General features: G+C 51.9%; 1 protein-coding gene across 1 annotated transcript in view; it reads right to left on the bottom strand.

The window, feature by feature from the left end:
• Nucleotides 1-5,365: 5,365 nt before the first annotated feature.
• The window catches only part of LEKR1 (leucine, glutamate and lysine rich 1), a 36,520-nt gene continuing 26,657 nt past the window's right edge, over nt 5,366-15,228 (bottom strand). The window contains exons 9-12 of the mRNA XM_050978171.1: nt 14,620-14,701; nt 11,556-11,708; nt 10,335-10,634; nt 5,366-8,583 (exon numbers count right to left, since the gene is read on the bottom strand). Coding sequence (XP_050834128.1) covers nt 8,260-8,583; nt 10,335-10,634; nt 11,556-11,708; nt 14,620-14,701 — 859 coding nt within the window. The 3' untranslated portion in view covers nt 5,366-8,259. The remainder of the gene's footprint in view (nt 8,584-10,334; nt 10,635-11,555; nt 11,709-14,619; nt 14,702-15,228) is intronic.

Genomic DNA, 15,228 nt, shown 5'->3' with positions numbered 1-15,228 from the left:
CTGCCTGTTGGATGCCAAATGTGTGGAAACTAAACTTGGTTTTCTTACACACCATGGCTTTGACCCCTGTGCCGGAGTGGGACTCGGGGGTGTGGGTGTGCTGCTGTTGGGAGGAGAAAACTGGGAGAGCTTTGGATGTTCGTGTCCTCCTGGGGGTGCAGCTGGGGAGCCACACAGCAGTTGGAATAAATGGTCATGGACTTGTCTTGAAGTTCAGCGGGGTAAGGCAGGGCTGGGCTGCTGCTGTCCCCTGTCTGAGAGCAGGAGCTGCTGGGACTCGCCTGGAGCTGTTTCTGCTGTGGGACAGGAGAGCTGCAAGGGGAGAGGAAGAGTCGGATCTGATTCTTCACCGGCTGCTCAGGTGGTACCAAGCCCTGGAGCTCGCAGGTGAGAGGTGTTCCTGGGCTCTCCCAAAGTGCCTTTCCCCATTCCTGCTGTGCCTGAGGCTGGAATGTTCCCCTGCAGAGCCCAGGTGTGCCGGCTGGTCCCTGCCACAGGGGCACTGCCAGGCTCTGCTTGGCAGATGTTCCACAGCCCTCAGAAAGGAGAGGAACCTGAGCAGGAGCTCCATGGTGCATCCCTGCCCTGTCTTGCTGGGCCCCCTCTGCAGCTGCTCTGGGAAGGCAGAGAGTGAGTGAGTATTTTCGAGGAGGAGAAGAAAATGCCTGTTTCTTGGTTACCACTGTTTTTCAGTCTGTAACAACGGTGTTTGTGTGTGTGGTGTTCAGGAAAATGTGGTTGTTGCTATGGGACTTGAAGGAGCTTTTTCCCCCAGCTAGTCCAGAGCAGAGAGAACCCCTGGGTTTGGAGGAGCAGCATCCCTACCTGCCTGGGGTTTGGGGTTTGTGTTGGAGTGACCCGTGGAGGGCTGAGCCCTGGTTTGTGTGAGCACTGAGCACCCCGCTGTGCTTCAGAGCTTCCCTTCCCTGAGCCCAGGAGCTGTGGGGCAGCAGGACAGCTCCCGTTCCCCAGGCAGCCCAGCAGTGCTCGGTGTTTGTTCCTCACGGGGACAGCTCTCCCTGGCCAGGCCGGGCCCCAGCAGGGCTGTGCCAGCCCTGGCACGGGCAGGAGGCACTGTCTGGGGCAGCAGCAGCTCCCGGGTGGGAGGCACAGCCTGGCCCTCAGCTCTGTGGGTTCAGCAGGGACACAGGGGCTCCTGAATGCCCCATTCCCTGCAGCACTTGGCAGGAGGAGCTGCAGGGCACAGCAGCTGAATGTCCCTGCACCACAGCTCCCATCTCTCCTAGGACTTGGAAGTGTCCCTGAATTTTGATGTTTTCATGGAGCTGAGTCACAGAAATGAATCATTTGGCGGGGCTGATGGACTTCAAGTGCCTGTGCTGACCTCCAGGAGTCACCTGAGGCTACACTCTGCTCGTATCTCAGTAGCTGTGACAATTTTCCTGGGAAATCTGGAGGATTCCTGCCCTGGGTGATGCTGCAGCCTCTGCCACACTGCTGGAAATCAGGAGCTGCCACTGGGCTCTGAGCATCTGAGACCCACAGGGAAAGGGAAATGTCACAGCTGGCTCTCCTTGGGCACAGGGCTTTGCCTGGGTGGGTCTCACACTCAGAGCTGCTTTTTCTCTGAAAAAAGAGTTTTGTTGAAATTTTTTTACTAATTTTCAACAGAGAGGTGCAAAGAGTTCAAGGCGTTTCATACAAACCGTTCTGCCTGTCCTTCACTTGCAGGTTTGTTACAGGCACTGGAAGGAGGAGCGTGGACCAGGAGCTTCGGATGGTTTGGGAAGAGAAAAAAATGAACAGCCAGAGAATATTTTTGATGGAAATTGACCCAACAGGTCCCTCTGAAGGCTTCAGTCACCCCAAACCCAGAGGTGAGTGGCAGCAGGTGAGGTGATAAGGGCCCCTTTTCCAGGAAATCTTTCCCTGGTTGCTGCTCCTGCCAGGAAATGCTCATAAAATCCAGGATTTCACATCAGGCCGAGTCTGTGCCTCTCTTATCCATGCTCCTTGTTGCTTCCAAGCTCCTTGGGGCAGGAAGCAAACCCTCCTGGCCAGGCTGGCAATCACATCCCCCTCTGGAAAAAGCACTCCTGCAAAGGAAACAGCTTTCCATCCCCTCCTCCTGCCTGGCCACAGCCCGCAGGGCAATTAAAAGAAAAGAAGTTAAAATTAGTAAAGCTGGCCTGAAGAAAAAGTCTTTGTATTCCAGTGGAAGGAAAAAACTTGGCAAAAGTGACCATTTTTTTCCCAGGATGGGGAATCCTTCTGGATGGGTTTGCTGGAGAGAACAAGGGGCTCATGCCCCTTCTCTACAGAGACCTTCCAGCTTCCCAATCTCCTGGGGCTCCAGGGGTGCTGTGCCCCCTCATTCCCATGGATTCCATGTCCTCCTCATTCTGGGGGTTCAGTCCCCCCTCTCTCCCAGGATCCCCCCTCTCTCCCGGGTGCCATTCTGGGATCCCTCTGTAGGTGGAAGTGTTGCCGAGCCCAGCGGAGCCTGCCCGCTCCCGGCTCTGTCTGGGCTGCACACACCGAGGTCAGCAGGGGACAAATGTCCTGCCATGGGGACAGAGCAGCCCTGTCCCAGGGGCACGGCCTCGGCTGGACACCCCAATTCCAGCTGCTGTCAGCTGGGGATGGATCAAAGCCTCCAGGGGTGACACCGGCCACCAGCTGTGGGAGATTCCCCAGGAGTGAGCAGGGACTGGGACAGATGTGGGGACAGCCCCGGGTGACCCCAAAGGGGAGGGAAGGGGGGTCCCTCACCATGGCCTGGGCTCCTCCAGGTGTCCCAGGGGAGCCGTGGCTGCCCCATCCCCGGAATGTTCCAGGCCAGGCTGGTCCCTCTGAGGTCTGGCAGGTGCTGGGCAGGCCCAGCGCCTGTGCTCAGGGGCAAGGGGGGAAATCCACAGCAAAATGGCCTTAAACCAAGTGAATCTCCTGAAAGGCCCCCACAGATTTAATTACCCCTGTTGAGGGATTGCTGCAGCTTCCCAAAATTCCCTTTGACTTGGGAGCCCAGGTTTGTATGGAGCAATCAGGAGCTGAGACTCAAATGCCTGAGGTCCCATTTTAAAGTGATGTAGAGGGTGAGAAGCTGAGGTTCTATTCAAAGCCTGAAGGCTTTTCTATGCTTCAATAGCTCTAAAAAAGGAAACACTTTCAGCATCTTCCTGCCAGGTGGAAATGGTTCAAAGTTTGCCCTCCATGCTGAGGAGACACCTGGTCTGAGGACACAGGGTGGTGACAGTGACTGAAATGGGACAGAGTGGAGAGGAGCTGTCACCCTGTCCCTTCCAACGGAATAGAACACCTCCTCCAAGGACACAGAGCACCCTCCTTCCTCCCCCTCAGCATCCCCCCGGAGCTTCTCCGGGCTGGGAGCCCTGGGCCAGCCCAGCCCCAAACCAGCCCTCCAGAATTCCGTATTTTTCTCTGCCGGGATGCTCCGAACGCCGTGGCCAGGCAGGGTGAGAGCACAGTAGTGCTTTGCCATCAAGGAAACCGCAAGAAGGAGCGGAGATGTTATCTCTGACATCTGGCCTCGATCAGGGAGGGAGCTCTGGCTGCCGTCCCTAATGGGGATCGGGATGGCCCCGGGGCTGCTTTTTGTTTCAGGGCTCCTCGTGCCTTCCCGGCAGCAGTGAAGCCGACACAGGGATGCCAGAGCTGGGGACACAAAGGCAGCACCGCCACCCTCCCCTGCCCTCCTGCAGAGCAGCAAGGTGACCTCGGCCTGGCCAGAGAGCAGCAAGGTGTCCTCAGCCACCTTTAACCCCAGGTGAGACTGGCTCATCCAGCCACGGCAGGGACACCTCCCACTGTCCCAGGTGCTCCAAGCCCCAGTGTCCAACCCGGCCTTGGGCACTGCCAGGGGTCCAGGGGCAGCCCCAGCTCTGTGGACACCCTGAGCACCAAGTGTCCTGTTTCTGCTCTCAGGGTTGTGGTGGTCGTGAGGTTTAAGGTCCCAGAATAATTTTCCCTGGGTCAGGCTAAGAGGGACCCCTGGAGACTTTTGCCTTCTGGGACCTGTGCATCTCCTCCTGCTCTGTGCCAGAAGCCTGCTCAGGTGTTTTGCTCTCCTCTTATTTCAGGCACTGGCTTTGGATTAATTGCTCGTGATCTGAACCCTGAGTTGTGCTGTGATCCAGGGGAGGGGATCTGAGCCCTGGTTCCAGAGCCCTCCTGCACGGCCCTGCCCCGCCGTGGCTCCCCCAGGTCTCTGCTGCTCCAGGGTCAGGTGCACACACAGATCCTCTCCCGATGGAAGTCCTGTGGACAAGGGAGTGTTTCCCTGTCAGATGGATCTTCAGCAGGTTTGGAACATCCTTACCCAGAGCCAGCCAGAGGAAAGGATTTCTGTGGATTTCTGTGAACACAGAAAATCCTGAAAAATCCAGAAAATCCACAGAAAATCCTGGTTGCCAGAAACAGCCTTTCATCCAGAGATCAGAAATCCAAGTTCTCCCTGTGTCTAGCTTGAGCAGGTGAATTTGTCCCTCATCCAGCTCCAGCTACTGCTTCCATCACCCTCCAAGGAAGAGCTGGGTTTATTTTTAGAAGGAACCTACAAAAACGCCCCCTCAACCCAGACACCAGCAAACAGGATGGGGCTGGCAGCCAGTGAGGCTGTGCTGCTCCTCGCTGACACCCACGGAGCCTGGCCTGCCCCGGCGCCTCCCAGCTGTTCCCGAGGAGCCTTTTTTGAGTGCTCTTCCCCAAAGGCACACGTGGCTCTTTGTTCAGAACTCCGTGGTGATTAAAATGACCGCTGAGTCCCGGAAAGTTAAAACAAGCCCTGCAGCCAGCACAGTGCACAGGAAACAGCTGGGGAGAGGATGCTGGAACGGATTTCCATAAAAGCCAATGATTCATGGAAATGTTCAGCGAGCGGGGCCAGCCTCGGGTCCTGAGGAGCTGCTTCTCCTGACCGACAGATTCCCGAGCCAGCCCCACCCCAGCCGTCATTCCCGAGCTCCCAGTGCCCGCCCCCAGCACCGGCCGCGAAGCAGAACAGAGAGAACTCCCAAAATTCAGCCAGGGGGATGCTACATCCCCGATTTCTGCTGCCAGTGAAGTGCTGCTGAGCTGCCGGGACTGGGGAAAGGGATGTCAGCAGAGGGCAGTGCCTGTGTTACAGGGGCTGGAGGGACAGGACACAGAGAATGGCATCCCATCCCAGAGGGCAGGGATAGATGGGAGATTGGGAATTAGGAATCATTCCCTGGCAGGGTGGGCAGGCTCTGGCACAGTGTGCCCAGAGCAGCTGTGGCTGCCCCTCCATCCCTGGCAGTGCCCAAGGCCAGGCTGGACACTGGGGCTGGGAGCACCTGGGACAGTGGGAGGTGTCCCTGTCCAAGGCTTGGGTGGGGCTGGGTGGGATTTAAGGTCCTTCCAACTCAACACAGTCTGTGGCGATGATGATGGTGATGGTGAAGGACATCTGGGCAGGACAGAGTGTGACCCTGAGCAGGAAGAAGAACCTGCTGCATTCCGTGGCTCTCCAGGCTCCTTTCTGCTGTGCCCATCAGATTTCTTCCAGGACTCTTTCCCCAGAGCTCCAAGCAGGTACTGCCAGCTGGGCATTGCTCCCTGGAGTGGTGCCAAGCCAAACCACTTTCCACATCCCATAAGTCAGGAGATGGAAAATCCCCTTTGGGGCACTGGGCTCAGCTGCTCCTGCAGCGCAGGGCTGCTCCTGCCAGGACATTTTCCATGGATATTTCCCACCCACTTGGAATGACTCAAGCACAGGGGCTCCACCACTGCAGGGATCCTCCCTGGCTGTACAGCTCCAGGGGAGGGCATTTTCCTCTCTCTCACACTGAGACTTTCCTTTCCAGATGTCAGCTCTTTCCTCCCATCTGGACCCCCTGGGTTATTCTCCCTTTCCCTGACGTTTCCCACTGTGTTCATTCCGTGCCTGGCACCGGTGCCTGAGCCCTGCTGGTCTCACCCACATCCCGCTGCAGGGAACAGAGGGGAAGGTGGGGCCTGGAAAAGTGGCCTCAGAGACAGCCTGGGCCAACCCCCTCCGTGGAAGGGTCTCCATCCCCGAGAGCTCTGGTGGCACCTGTGCCCCTGCCTTGGCAGGAGCAGCGTCCCCTGGCACTGAGCCCTGTCCCCACTCTGGCTGGAGCAGGGTGGGATCACTCCAGAGCCTGGAGGGCCAAGGAGAACAATCCATGGGAGCTGGCCATGACCTGGGAACAGCTCCCAGGGCAATGCCAGCTGCTCCACACAAATGACATTCCTGGTGTGAAAATCCCCCAGCATTAATCTCAGGCAGGGCCCTTTTTATCATCCCACCCCAATGAATTGTGTGTGTGCTGTGAGGATGAAACCCCTGGATTAGTGTTTCACACCATCACAGCTGTTTGGGGTTTGTTCTTCCTTCACCAGGGCTCTCTCAACCACCAGTAACCACCAAGGACAAAATCCAACATCGAATTTTCATGATGGAAATAAGGGCCTGTTTTAAATAACTAAAAATGCAGCTGTGGGGGGTTGTCTGTGAAAGGAAATTTCCCCAGTTTCATTATCCTACTCTTATTTTGGTATTGAAAATGCACAGTACAAAGAAAGACAGTCATGCTTTTATTCTGATTAATACATTTTAATGATCTGTGGCATCAGTTTCTATTTCCATGCACTTTTAACACTGCTTAGGAACTAAGATGCTTTTTCTTGCAGTCCAATTTCTTCTTTTGTAGAAAAACTCCATCTGCAAGGCACAGTCGGGATCCCAGATCCTACACACACCTCAGAGCAAGGTCTAGTGATCATCCCAGCTTTGGTTTGTGATATCCCAGTGGGAATGAAGTGATATCCATGGCAAGCTGTGCGTGGCCCCTGCTGATCCCAATTTCTGCCAAAGGAGCAGCAGGACCAGACAGGGGCTGGACTCTCCATCATATCATCTGTGGAGAACATTACACTTTGGGCTACTTCAGGTGGGAAAAGGATGAGCCACACTGAGGCACTGACTGAGATTCCAGGGCTCTTCTTGTGCTGTCCCTTTGTGCCCTGGGAGCAGGGATGGATCCCCCCTGCCCACCCTCCTGGCAGGGTCAGTGAGGAGGGGTTTGGCCACACCAGGGATGTGTCTGGGGCTCACACAGAACATCAGCCCCAGCCCACGGAGCCCCATTTCCCTGCCTGGCACAGGGGATTGATCCTTTCTGGAAAGGGTCAGGGCTGCAGGAGCTCCCTCCAGAGCAGGTGCCATCCCCAGCTCTGCCAGGGGCAATTTGAAGCCTTTCCAGCAGGGAAGGACAGGACAGCCCCGTGCCACGGGATGTTTTCTCCAAGGGAAGGGCTGGAATCAAGGCAGGATCCACAGGGACAGGTTTGTTCCTGGAGCTTTGTTTGGCTTTGCCTCGTGCCACAAGTCCTGGAGGGCAAGGTCCCTGACACCACTCCTACAAGAGCTTCCTGCAGGAAGTTTGATTTCCTAAAATTTCAGGGCTGTAATGAGGTGTCCATGTCCTCTGTGGCACTTTGTGCTCTGCCTGTCATCCCACCACAGAAAGCACTTGGGAAACTTTCCTTGGCATGGTGAGATTCATTAAATTGTTTTCAAAGCCAGTAAGAAAGGGTCCCTGACATTTCCAGATTTTGTTTATTGCTTAGCAGCAGGAGCTCTGGGTTCTGGGAGGAAGGGGAAGACGGGAAATACTTGTTCTGGGCTTGGTTTGCCTCCAGGACCTGGCCACTCCCTCGTGCCAGAGTCATGATCCCGTTCTTGCTCCCGTTATTTTACGTGCTGTTCCTCCCTGGCCACGCTCCCCTTTTACTGCAGCTGCTGCTCCAGGACACAAACAGGGAGATAAGAGCCCAGGTTTGAGATGATGGAATCATGGAATCACAGACTGGTTTGGGTTGGAAGGGATCTCAAAGCTCATCCAGTTCCTGTCCCAGGCTGCTCCTAGCCCCATCCCTCCTGGATCCTGTGATGCTGGGCCATTATTCCCTGCCCAGGGCCAGGACATTGGAATGGGATGAATTTTTAGGTCCTTTCCAACCCAAACCTTCTGGGATCCAGGGATTTTCTGATTTCAATCCCTCTCATTGAAGATGTGCTGCTCTTTGTGCTCCTTTTGGAGAGACTCTTTTCACTTTTCCCATCTTGAAACGCGCCCAGCATTTAATTACACCATGAATAAATTACTGGACAGATAAAAGTTACCGCACCAAAAATAAACAAATATTTAACTAGATTTTAAACTGTAGGAATGGATGAGTTCTGGAGGCGTTCCTTCGGAGGCCGGCATGGTTTCCCAGGCAGAGCTGTCAGAGCTGGCTCGGCCGGTGCCTCGTCCCGGCGGGGACCCGGCCCCGGGGCTCGCCCAGCGGGGCCGCCCTTCCCTTGGGAGGATCCAGGGATCCGGCGCTGCTGCCTCCGTGCCGGCCCGAGCCGGGGGCCCGGGCAGCCCTGGCAGTGCCCAGGGCTCCGGAGAGGCGGAGATCCCCGGCGGGCAGCGAGCGCGGCGAGGCCGGGAGGGTCCCGCTGAGCCGCCGCAGCTCCAGCACCTGCTCCCGGGCCCGGCCCAGCGCCGCCGTCAGCTCGAAGCGCTCCTCGCACTCCCGGCGCACCGTGTCCTGCAGCAGGGAATTCTGCAACGAGAAACGCCGGGAATGCCCCAGCTATCACACCCGGACACTCCAGGGGCTCTGTCCCTGCAGCAGGGAATTCTGCAACGAGAAACGCCGGGAATGCCCCAGCCATCACAGCCGGACACTCCAGGGGCTCTGTCCCTGCAGCAGGGAATTCTGCAACGAGAAACGCCGGGAATGCCCCAGCCATCACACCCGGACACTCCAGGGGCTCTGTCCCTGCAGCAGGGAATTCTGCAGAGAGACACACCGGGAATGCCCCAGCCATCACACCCGGACACTCCAGGGGCTCTGTCCCTGCAGCAGGGAATTCTGTAACGAGACACACCGGGAATGCCCCAGCCATCACACCCGGACACTCCAGGGGCTCTGTCCCTGCAGCAGGAATTCTGCAGAGAGACACACCGGGAATGCCCCAGCCATCACACCCGGACACTCCAGGGGCTCTGTCCCTGCAGCAGGAATTCTGCAGAGAGACACACCGGGAATGCCCCAGCCATCACACCCGGACACTCCAGGGGCTCTGTCCCTGCAGCAGGAATTCTGCAGAGAGACACGCCGGGAATGCCCCAGCCATCACAGCCGGACACTCCAGGGGCTCTGTCCCTGCAGCAGGGAATTCTGCAGAGAGACACGCCGGGAATGCCCCAGCCATCACACCTGGGACAGGGACCTGCCCTGCACTGTCCTGCTGTTCCCCGAGGAGCCAGTGGGACATCGCAGGGAAGTGCTCAGAAGGTGTTCCTGCTCTCCTGCCCAGCTGGGAGAACTGGGAATGCTGCTCTTGGGAAGGAAAGGCAGTAATGGACAGAGGTGCAGTGACCAAGGGGTTGATGCTGCTTTTCCCTGTAACCCTCTGCAGTGGGAGAGCACAGCCTGCATGGAGCCGTGGAGCCAGGTATGGAGCCAGGTGTGGAATCATTTATGGAATCAGGTGTGGAACCAGGTGTGGAGCCAGGAATGAACACATGGAATCACTCATGGCAAGGCCATGCAGTCCCCCTGCTGTCCCAGCACTGCCAAGGCCCCTCCCTCCCTCGTCCCCATCCTTGGGCACAGACTGGGCACAGCCTCACTGGAATTCCACTCACACCTTTCCCAACCTTTCCAAGGAATAAATCAGTACCAACCCCAGCACCCATTCACTTGGAAGAGTTTTATTTTCACTGTTGACCAATTATTTTTCCTGCCACTGAATGGCTTTGGACATTCCAGCCTAATCTTATCTGCAGTCCCTGACTCCACATTTCCCATGGAGCAGCTCTCTCCTCCCTTCCCAATATATTCCAAGCATTCAGCAAATGTTTGTGGTCAGAATATCCATCAGTTGAATTTCTCTTTGCTTTTAATTCATTTTTATGCATTCCTCAGTTTGGGAACGTGGCTGCACTGGTGGGAGCTGGGGCACCAGTTCAAGGAATGAGAACTATCCGTGTCTTCTACTCTAAAAACTGGGAATTCTTCATTGTTTACTCATGTTTGGGCAGTGGGACATGAGGCTGCAGATTAAGAAAGGCCTTGCAGGATCTGAAAATCAAATTTTAATAATATATTTTCCTATGAAGCACTAATTTAAGCATTTGCTGAATTAAAAGTTCACATCTTTTGTGAACTTTTAAGAAATGATGGTGGACTTGTCTGAGAAATCTTTGCATTTCAATGGATTTTCTGGTCACAGACCTTTGAATGATTTTAGAAATCACATGTCTCCAAGTAAAAATAACCAGGCATTTCCTGGGTCCTGTTCCTACCTCCTCTTGAACTTGACTCAAACTGTGAATCAGCTGTGTCTTCTCCTGGGTTAACTTTTCCAGTTCATCTGACTTGTGCTTAATTTCTTTCCTCAGTTTATCCAGGAATGATTCATTGTTGCTCTTTTCCATGGTCAGCTGGAACTCAAGCTCACTGATGAGCCTTTTAAGGCTCTGGATTTCTTTTTCCTTGTCTCCATCCTTCTCTGCCACTTTCATTTGGGCATCTTGGAGCTTCTTCTCCAGAATTTCCATCTCCATCCTCAAGCTCTTGGTGGCACTGGATATTAAACCTGGGATCTGGGTGAGGTCAGACAGGAATTAATCTCCACTCAGTACCTCTAAATATGCAGAAGTAATAGCAGACAAATGGTGACTTGAGGAAAAACCAACAAATTCAAACTTGCAGGTCCTCAGAGAGAAAAAAAGCTCTGAATTTACATAATTCCCTCAGAGGACGCCAGAGAGCTGTAAATTAATCACCACTCTCTGGGAACACAGAGATTAATTAGTGTGTTCAAGATCAAACAGAGGCATTGAGGTAAAAAAGGGGAAATTTAACTTCAAGTTAAATTTACTGCAAGTTGGTGCTTCCTCAGGGTTTAAAAACCATGGTGAAATATTTGCCAGGTGAACAAAGCCAAACTCTTTTCAGCTCTAAATCACAATGTCCCAGATTTTAAATAATAAAACCTCATCTCATTCCTTTCATTTTTCAGATTTCTCAGGTTTTCTCAGGATTTGTATCAAACCTTTTGGAAACTCAGGTTACAGGTACAATTTCTCAGTTTCTATATCAAACTTGAGGGGGATCTGGAGCTCCCAGCCCAGCAGGTTTTACTGGCCCTGGAGCTGCTGGGTTCCCTTGGGAAGGGGAAAAATATGGGTGGGATTGTGGCACCTCATCAGAGCCTGAAACAGCCCCACTTTTAAAAAGTGATGATGTCAGATTAAATATAATTAGCAACTCTGGGGACATAGATGGAGTTTTGGTGGTGAAAATACGAGATGAGAAAGAACTTCCACACCAGTTAACTTGAACTGGAATCATTATTTTCAGCTTGTTCCATTAAAATAAATTAAATATACTAAGACTGTGAAAAAGTGCTGTATCATCCAGAGAGAGGATGACACACAGAGGAGGTTTGATTCCTTCACACTCCCATTTCTAACAGTTTTCTGTGATCTTCTGCCCCAAGCTGTCTCTCGAGCATTGCACACCTTCTGCTGGAGCTCCTCGTGCTCTCTCTGGTACTTGGTGAGCAATTCCTGCTGTTTTTGTCTCTCCAGCTCCAGCTCCACTCTGGCCTCTTCCCTGACTTTCAGAATTGCTTCTTTGTGCCGAGCCTCCCCTTTGGCCAGGTCCATCTCCAGCTGGGGGACGAGAGGGGTCAGTGGCATTGGCACACTGGCATGGGACAATGGCATGGGCATTAAATCCCACCCAGTGCCAGCCCTGCCATGGCAGGGACACCTCCCACTGCCCCAGCTGCTCCAGCCCCAGTGTCCAGCCTGGCCTTGGGCACTGCCAGGGATCCAGGGGCAGCCCCAGCTGCTCTGGCAATCCCAGCCCAGCCAGGAATTCCCAATTCCCACTCTCCCACCATCCCTGCCCTCAGCATTGGGAGCCATTCCCTGGCTCCTGTCCCTCCATCCTTGTCCCCAGTCCCTCTCCAGCTCTCCTGGAGCCCCTCCAGGCCCTGGAAGGTCACAGTAAGTTCATCCCAGACCCTTCTCCAGCTGGAATATTGGGTGATATTTCCCAGTCCTTACAGCATCTCCAATAATTCACATTATAAATTCAGCCATCATTTTCCCAACAGAAAATTCTGGGTTCTGGAGGAAACCCTGAAGGCTGCATTTGGGAGAACACTTCTCCTTTTCCAGGCTGTTCCTATTCCTTTGTGCAGCTGATTCTGATGGATTTAATTGCAGCAGGCTGAGAGCACAACAGGCACATTAAATGCACAACACAAACTTCATTATTTCAATGATTAAAAGCACAAAAGCCCACAATGAGCTTAATTACAATTATCTAATTCCACACATTATTATGAGCAGAAGTATAATAAATCTCCCCAATGTCTTTAGGGGAAAAAGAGAAACTGGAAATATTTTCATTATTTTTTAAAGCAAAATATACCCAATGCAGGGTGTGGAAGAAGGAAAGGGTGCAAATCCCCCACTAAGTTATAGCTTTAAAATTGTTGTGTTTGTAGGATGCCCAAAGTAGACTCTTATAATAATAACAATATCAATCTCAATAAAAATAATACCAATAACAATAATTATTAATTGTAATTCTATTATAATTACATTGTATATAATTAAATTATATTAATATATTAACAATAATTATATTAGTATAATTATCATTAGTCCAAATATAATTATTATGCAATTAATAATAAATATTCTATAATTATATTATATTAGTAATTAATATTGTTATAATTATATTATTATATATAATAATTATTCTATAATGATATGTTATTTTAATGATTATATGATAATATATTATTGATTATAATTCTATTACATTTAATTATTTATTATTAAAATTAACATTTCTATGTTCTTAGATGGGAGTTGGGATTTTGAACACCAATCCCCAGATTTATCAACTCTACCTATTATTACAGATCCTGATCCCTTGTTGGAGGCTCCTTGACTCCACAGACTAAACAATTAAAGGCAATAGAAAAACCTGAGCTCATTCATACAAAACATTTCCCATTCAGTGTTTGAAACGAATAAAGCTGAGATCCAGAGCAGGAAATCAAGGTTGATGTTCCAAGAGAGCCCAGGGGCACAAACTGATCCCCAGCCCCTCACACACCCTCGGTAATTCACATTTACAAAGCCCAGGAGCTGAATGTGTGCAGCCATCCTTCCAGGAGGGATTCCTGCATGGAGAGGGGGGCTCAGGGAAGGGAGGGGCACACCTGGAGGTGCCCAGGGAAGGGCTGGATGTGGCACTCGGGGCTCAGGTGACAGCGTGCTCAAAGGAAACTCACTCCTCCTGGGATGCCAGAAATATGGTGTGTTCCAGTGGAGTTATTCCTTAAATTGCTTCCTGAAAGTGACTTTGTTTTGTTCCACTGAAACCATTCCAGGTTTATGTGTATTTTAAACAGAAAACTTCACCCTCTGGTGCTCTGCAGTGGCACAAACCAAAGGCAACGTTGTCACTTTGTCACTTTGCTGATTTTTTTGGCTGCTGAGCTGAGCTTTGGGGCCTTGCTGTGGCTGCATTTTCATGGCTGTGACACCAAAGCTGAAATTGCTCCCTCTCCCTCCCACCAATCTTTATTTTGTTCTCACGTCAGGCTGAAAACACTCTGATTATGGAGCCAGCCTGATCCCCTTCCCAAATTATATCCTGTGACAAGGAAGGGAAGGGGTTTCCAAAGAAGTGTAACTGATGCTAATTGCTACCAGTCCCAAATTTTCCTGGCACTAAATAAAGCTTTCAGGCACTGACACAAAAAACACAGTAATTTCAGTCACCAATTATGTGAGGCTTAAATCAGACAAGTCACAGTTATTGTTCAACTCTGCTTTTAAACTTTCCTTCACTGACATATACACTTCTTTTAGTTTCTTATTCTTTTTAATATACATTTTTTATTCTTTTTAATACATAAATATATTTTATTATTTATTCTTTTTAATAGATGATATCTATTTTTATTTCTTATTCAGTTCAGGGGTTTTTGGTGCTCCTGGAAAAGCTGCAGATGCAAACACAGCTGGCATGGTGACAGCTGTTCATGGGAAGCAGCTTCCCCAATCCCACTGCAAGGGGCTGACAGGAGAACTCCTTGCACCAAGGATATTCTGGACAAGCTGGGGCTGCCCCTGCATCCCTGGCAGTGCCCAAGGCCAGCCTGGGCAGGTTTGGAGCACCTGGGACAGTGGCAGGTGTCCCTGCCAGGGCAGGGGTGGCACTGGAGGGGCTTCAAGGTCCCTCCCACCCAAACCAGGCTGGGATCTTGGGATTCCATCAACTTCAGCAAACATTAAAGGTGCTTTTGGAAACAGGAGGCTCCCCAAACAAACCCTTCCCTGTGAATTCAGGGGACTGAGGCCCCAGCAGACCCAGAGGCCAAAGGCAAACAAGATTTGGGTGTTCCTGACAGAATTTTTGGCTGAGTCACTTCCAGACCAGGCTGTGTGTGATTCCATGGCTCCCCCACACATGGCACTGGGGGAGATCATTCCCTGCTTTCCTGTGCCCTTTGTGGAACTGAACCCCCCAAAGCAGAGCCCCCAGAGTCACCTTGTCCCTCCAGGAGTCCTCACTCTGCACCTTCTGCCTCAGGGTCTCCTGCAGCTGCTCCGTCCTGCTCTTTAGCAGCTCCCTAGAAACACAAATTCCATGTGAACCTGGGCTCTGCCACACTGCTGGCATCCCCCTGCCTTGCAATGAAGTCCTGCTCGTCCTTGCCCCTGGAATCACCTCTTGGAATCTCCAGCACACCCTCACTTGCCTCCTGAATTCCATGTTTCAAATTGGTGCTTGATCTTCCACTTCAAAAGGCATTTTAATATTCTTTGTTATTTTCAGGACAAATTTCAAAGAGCACAGAGAAACTTAAAATATTCCACCCAGAACTTGTATTTCATGAACTTGGAATATCAGGATCATTAATTTAAAAATTGGAATGGGTTTGGAATGAGCACCACTGAGTGTTCCTGTCGTTCAAGGTACTGTTTGTTATGTGGGGCTTGCAGGGCAAGGCTCCTGGAGAGGTTAAATTCCTGTCATTAATGTTATTAACAACTTGTCCACCTCAAAAATGCCTCAGGATTCCCTCAGCCAGGCTCTTGGACAGGATCTGCTGCTTGGGGAGGTGTGAGAGCAGCTTCCCACCACTTCAGTCTGGCC

This window comes from Serinus canaria, chromosome 9 (assembly GCF_022539315.1).
Source record: "Serinus canaria isolate serCan28SL12 chromosome 9, serCan2020, whole genome shotgun sequence".
Lineage (NCBI taxonomy): Eukaryota > Metazoa > Chordata > Aves > Passeriformes > Fringillidae > Serinus > Serinus canaria.
Note: the sequence above shows the minus strand (reverse complement) of the source record. Positions and strands in the feature narration are given on the sequence as shown.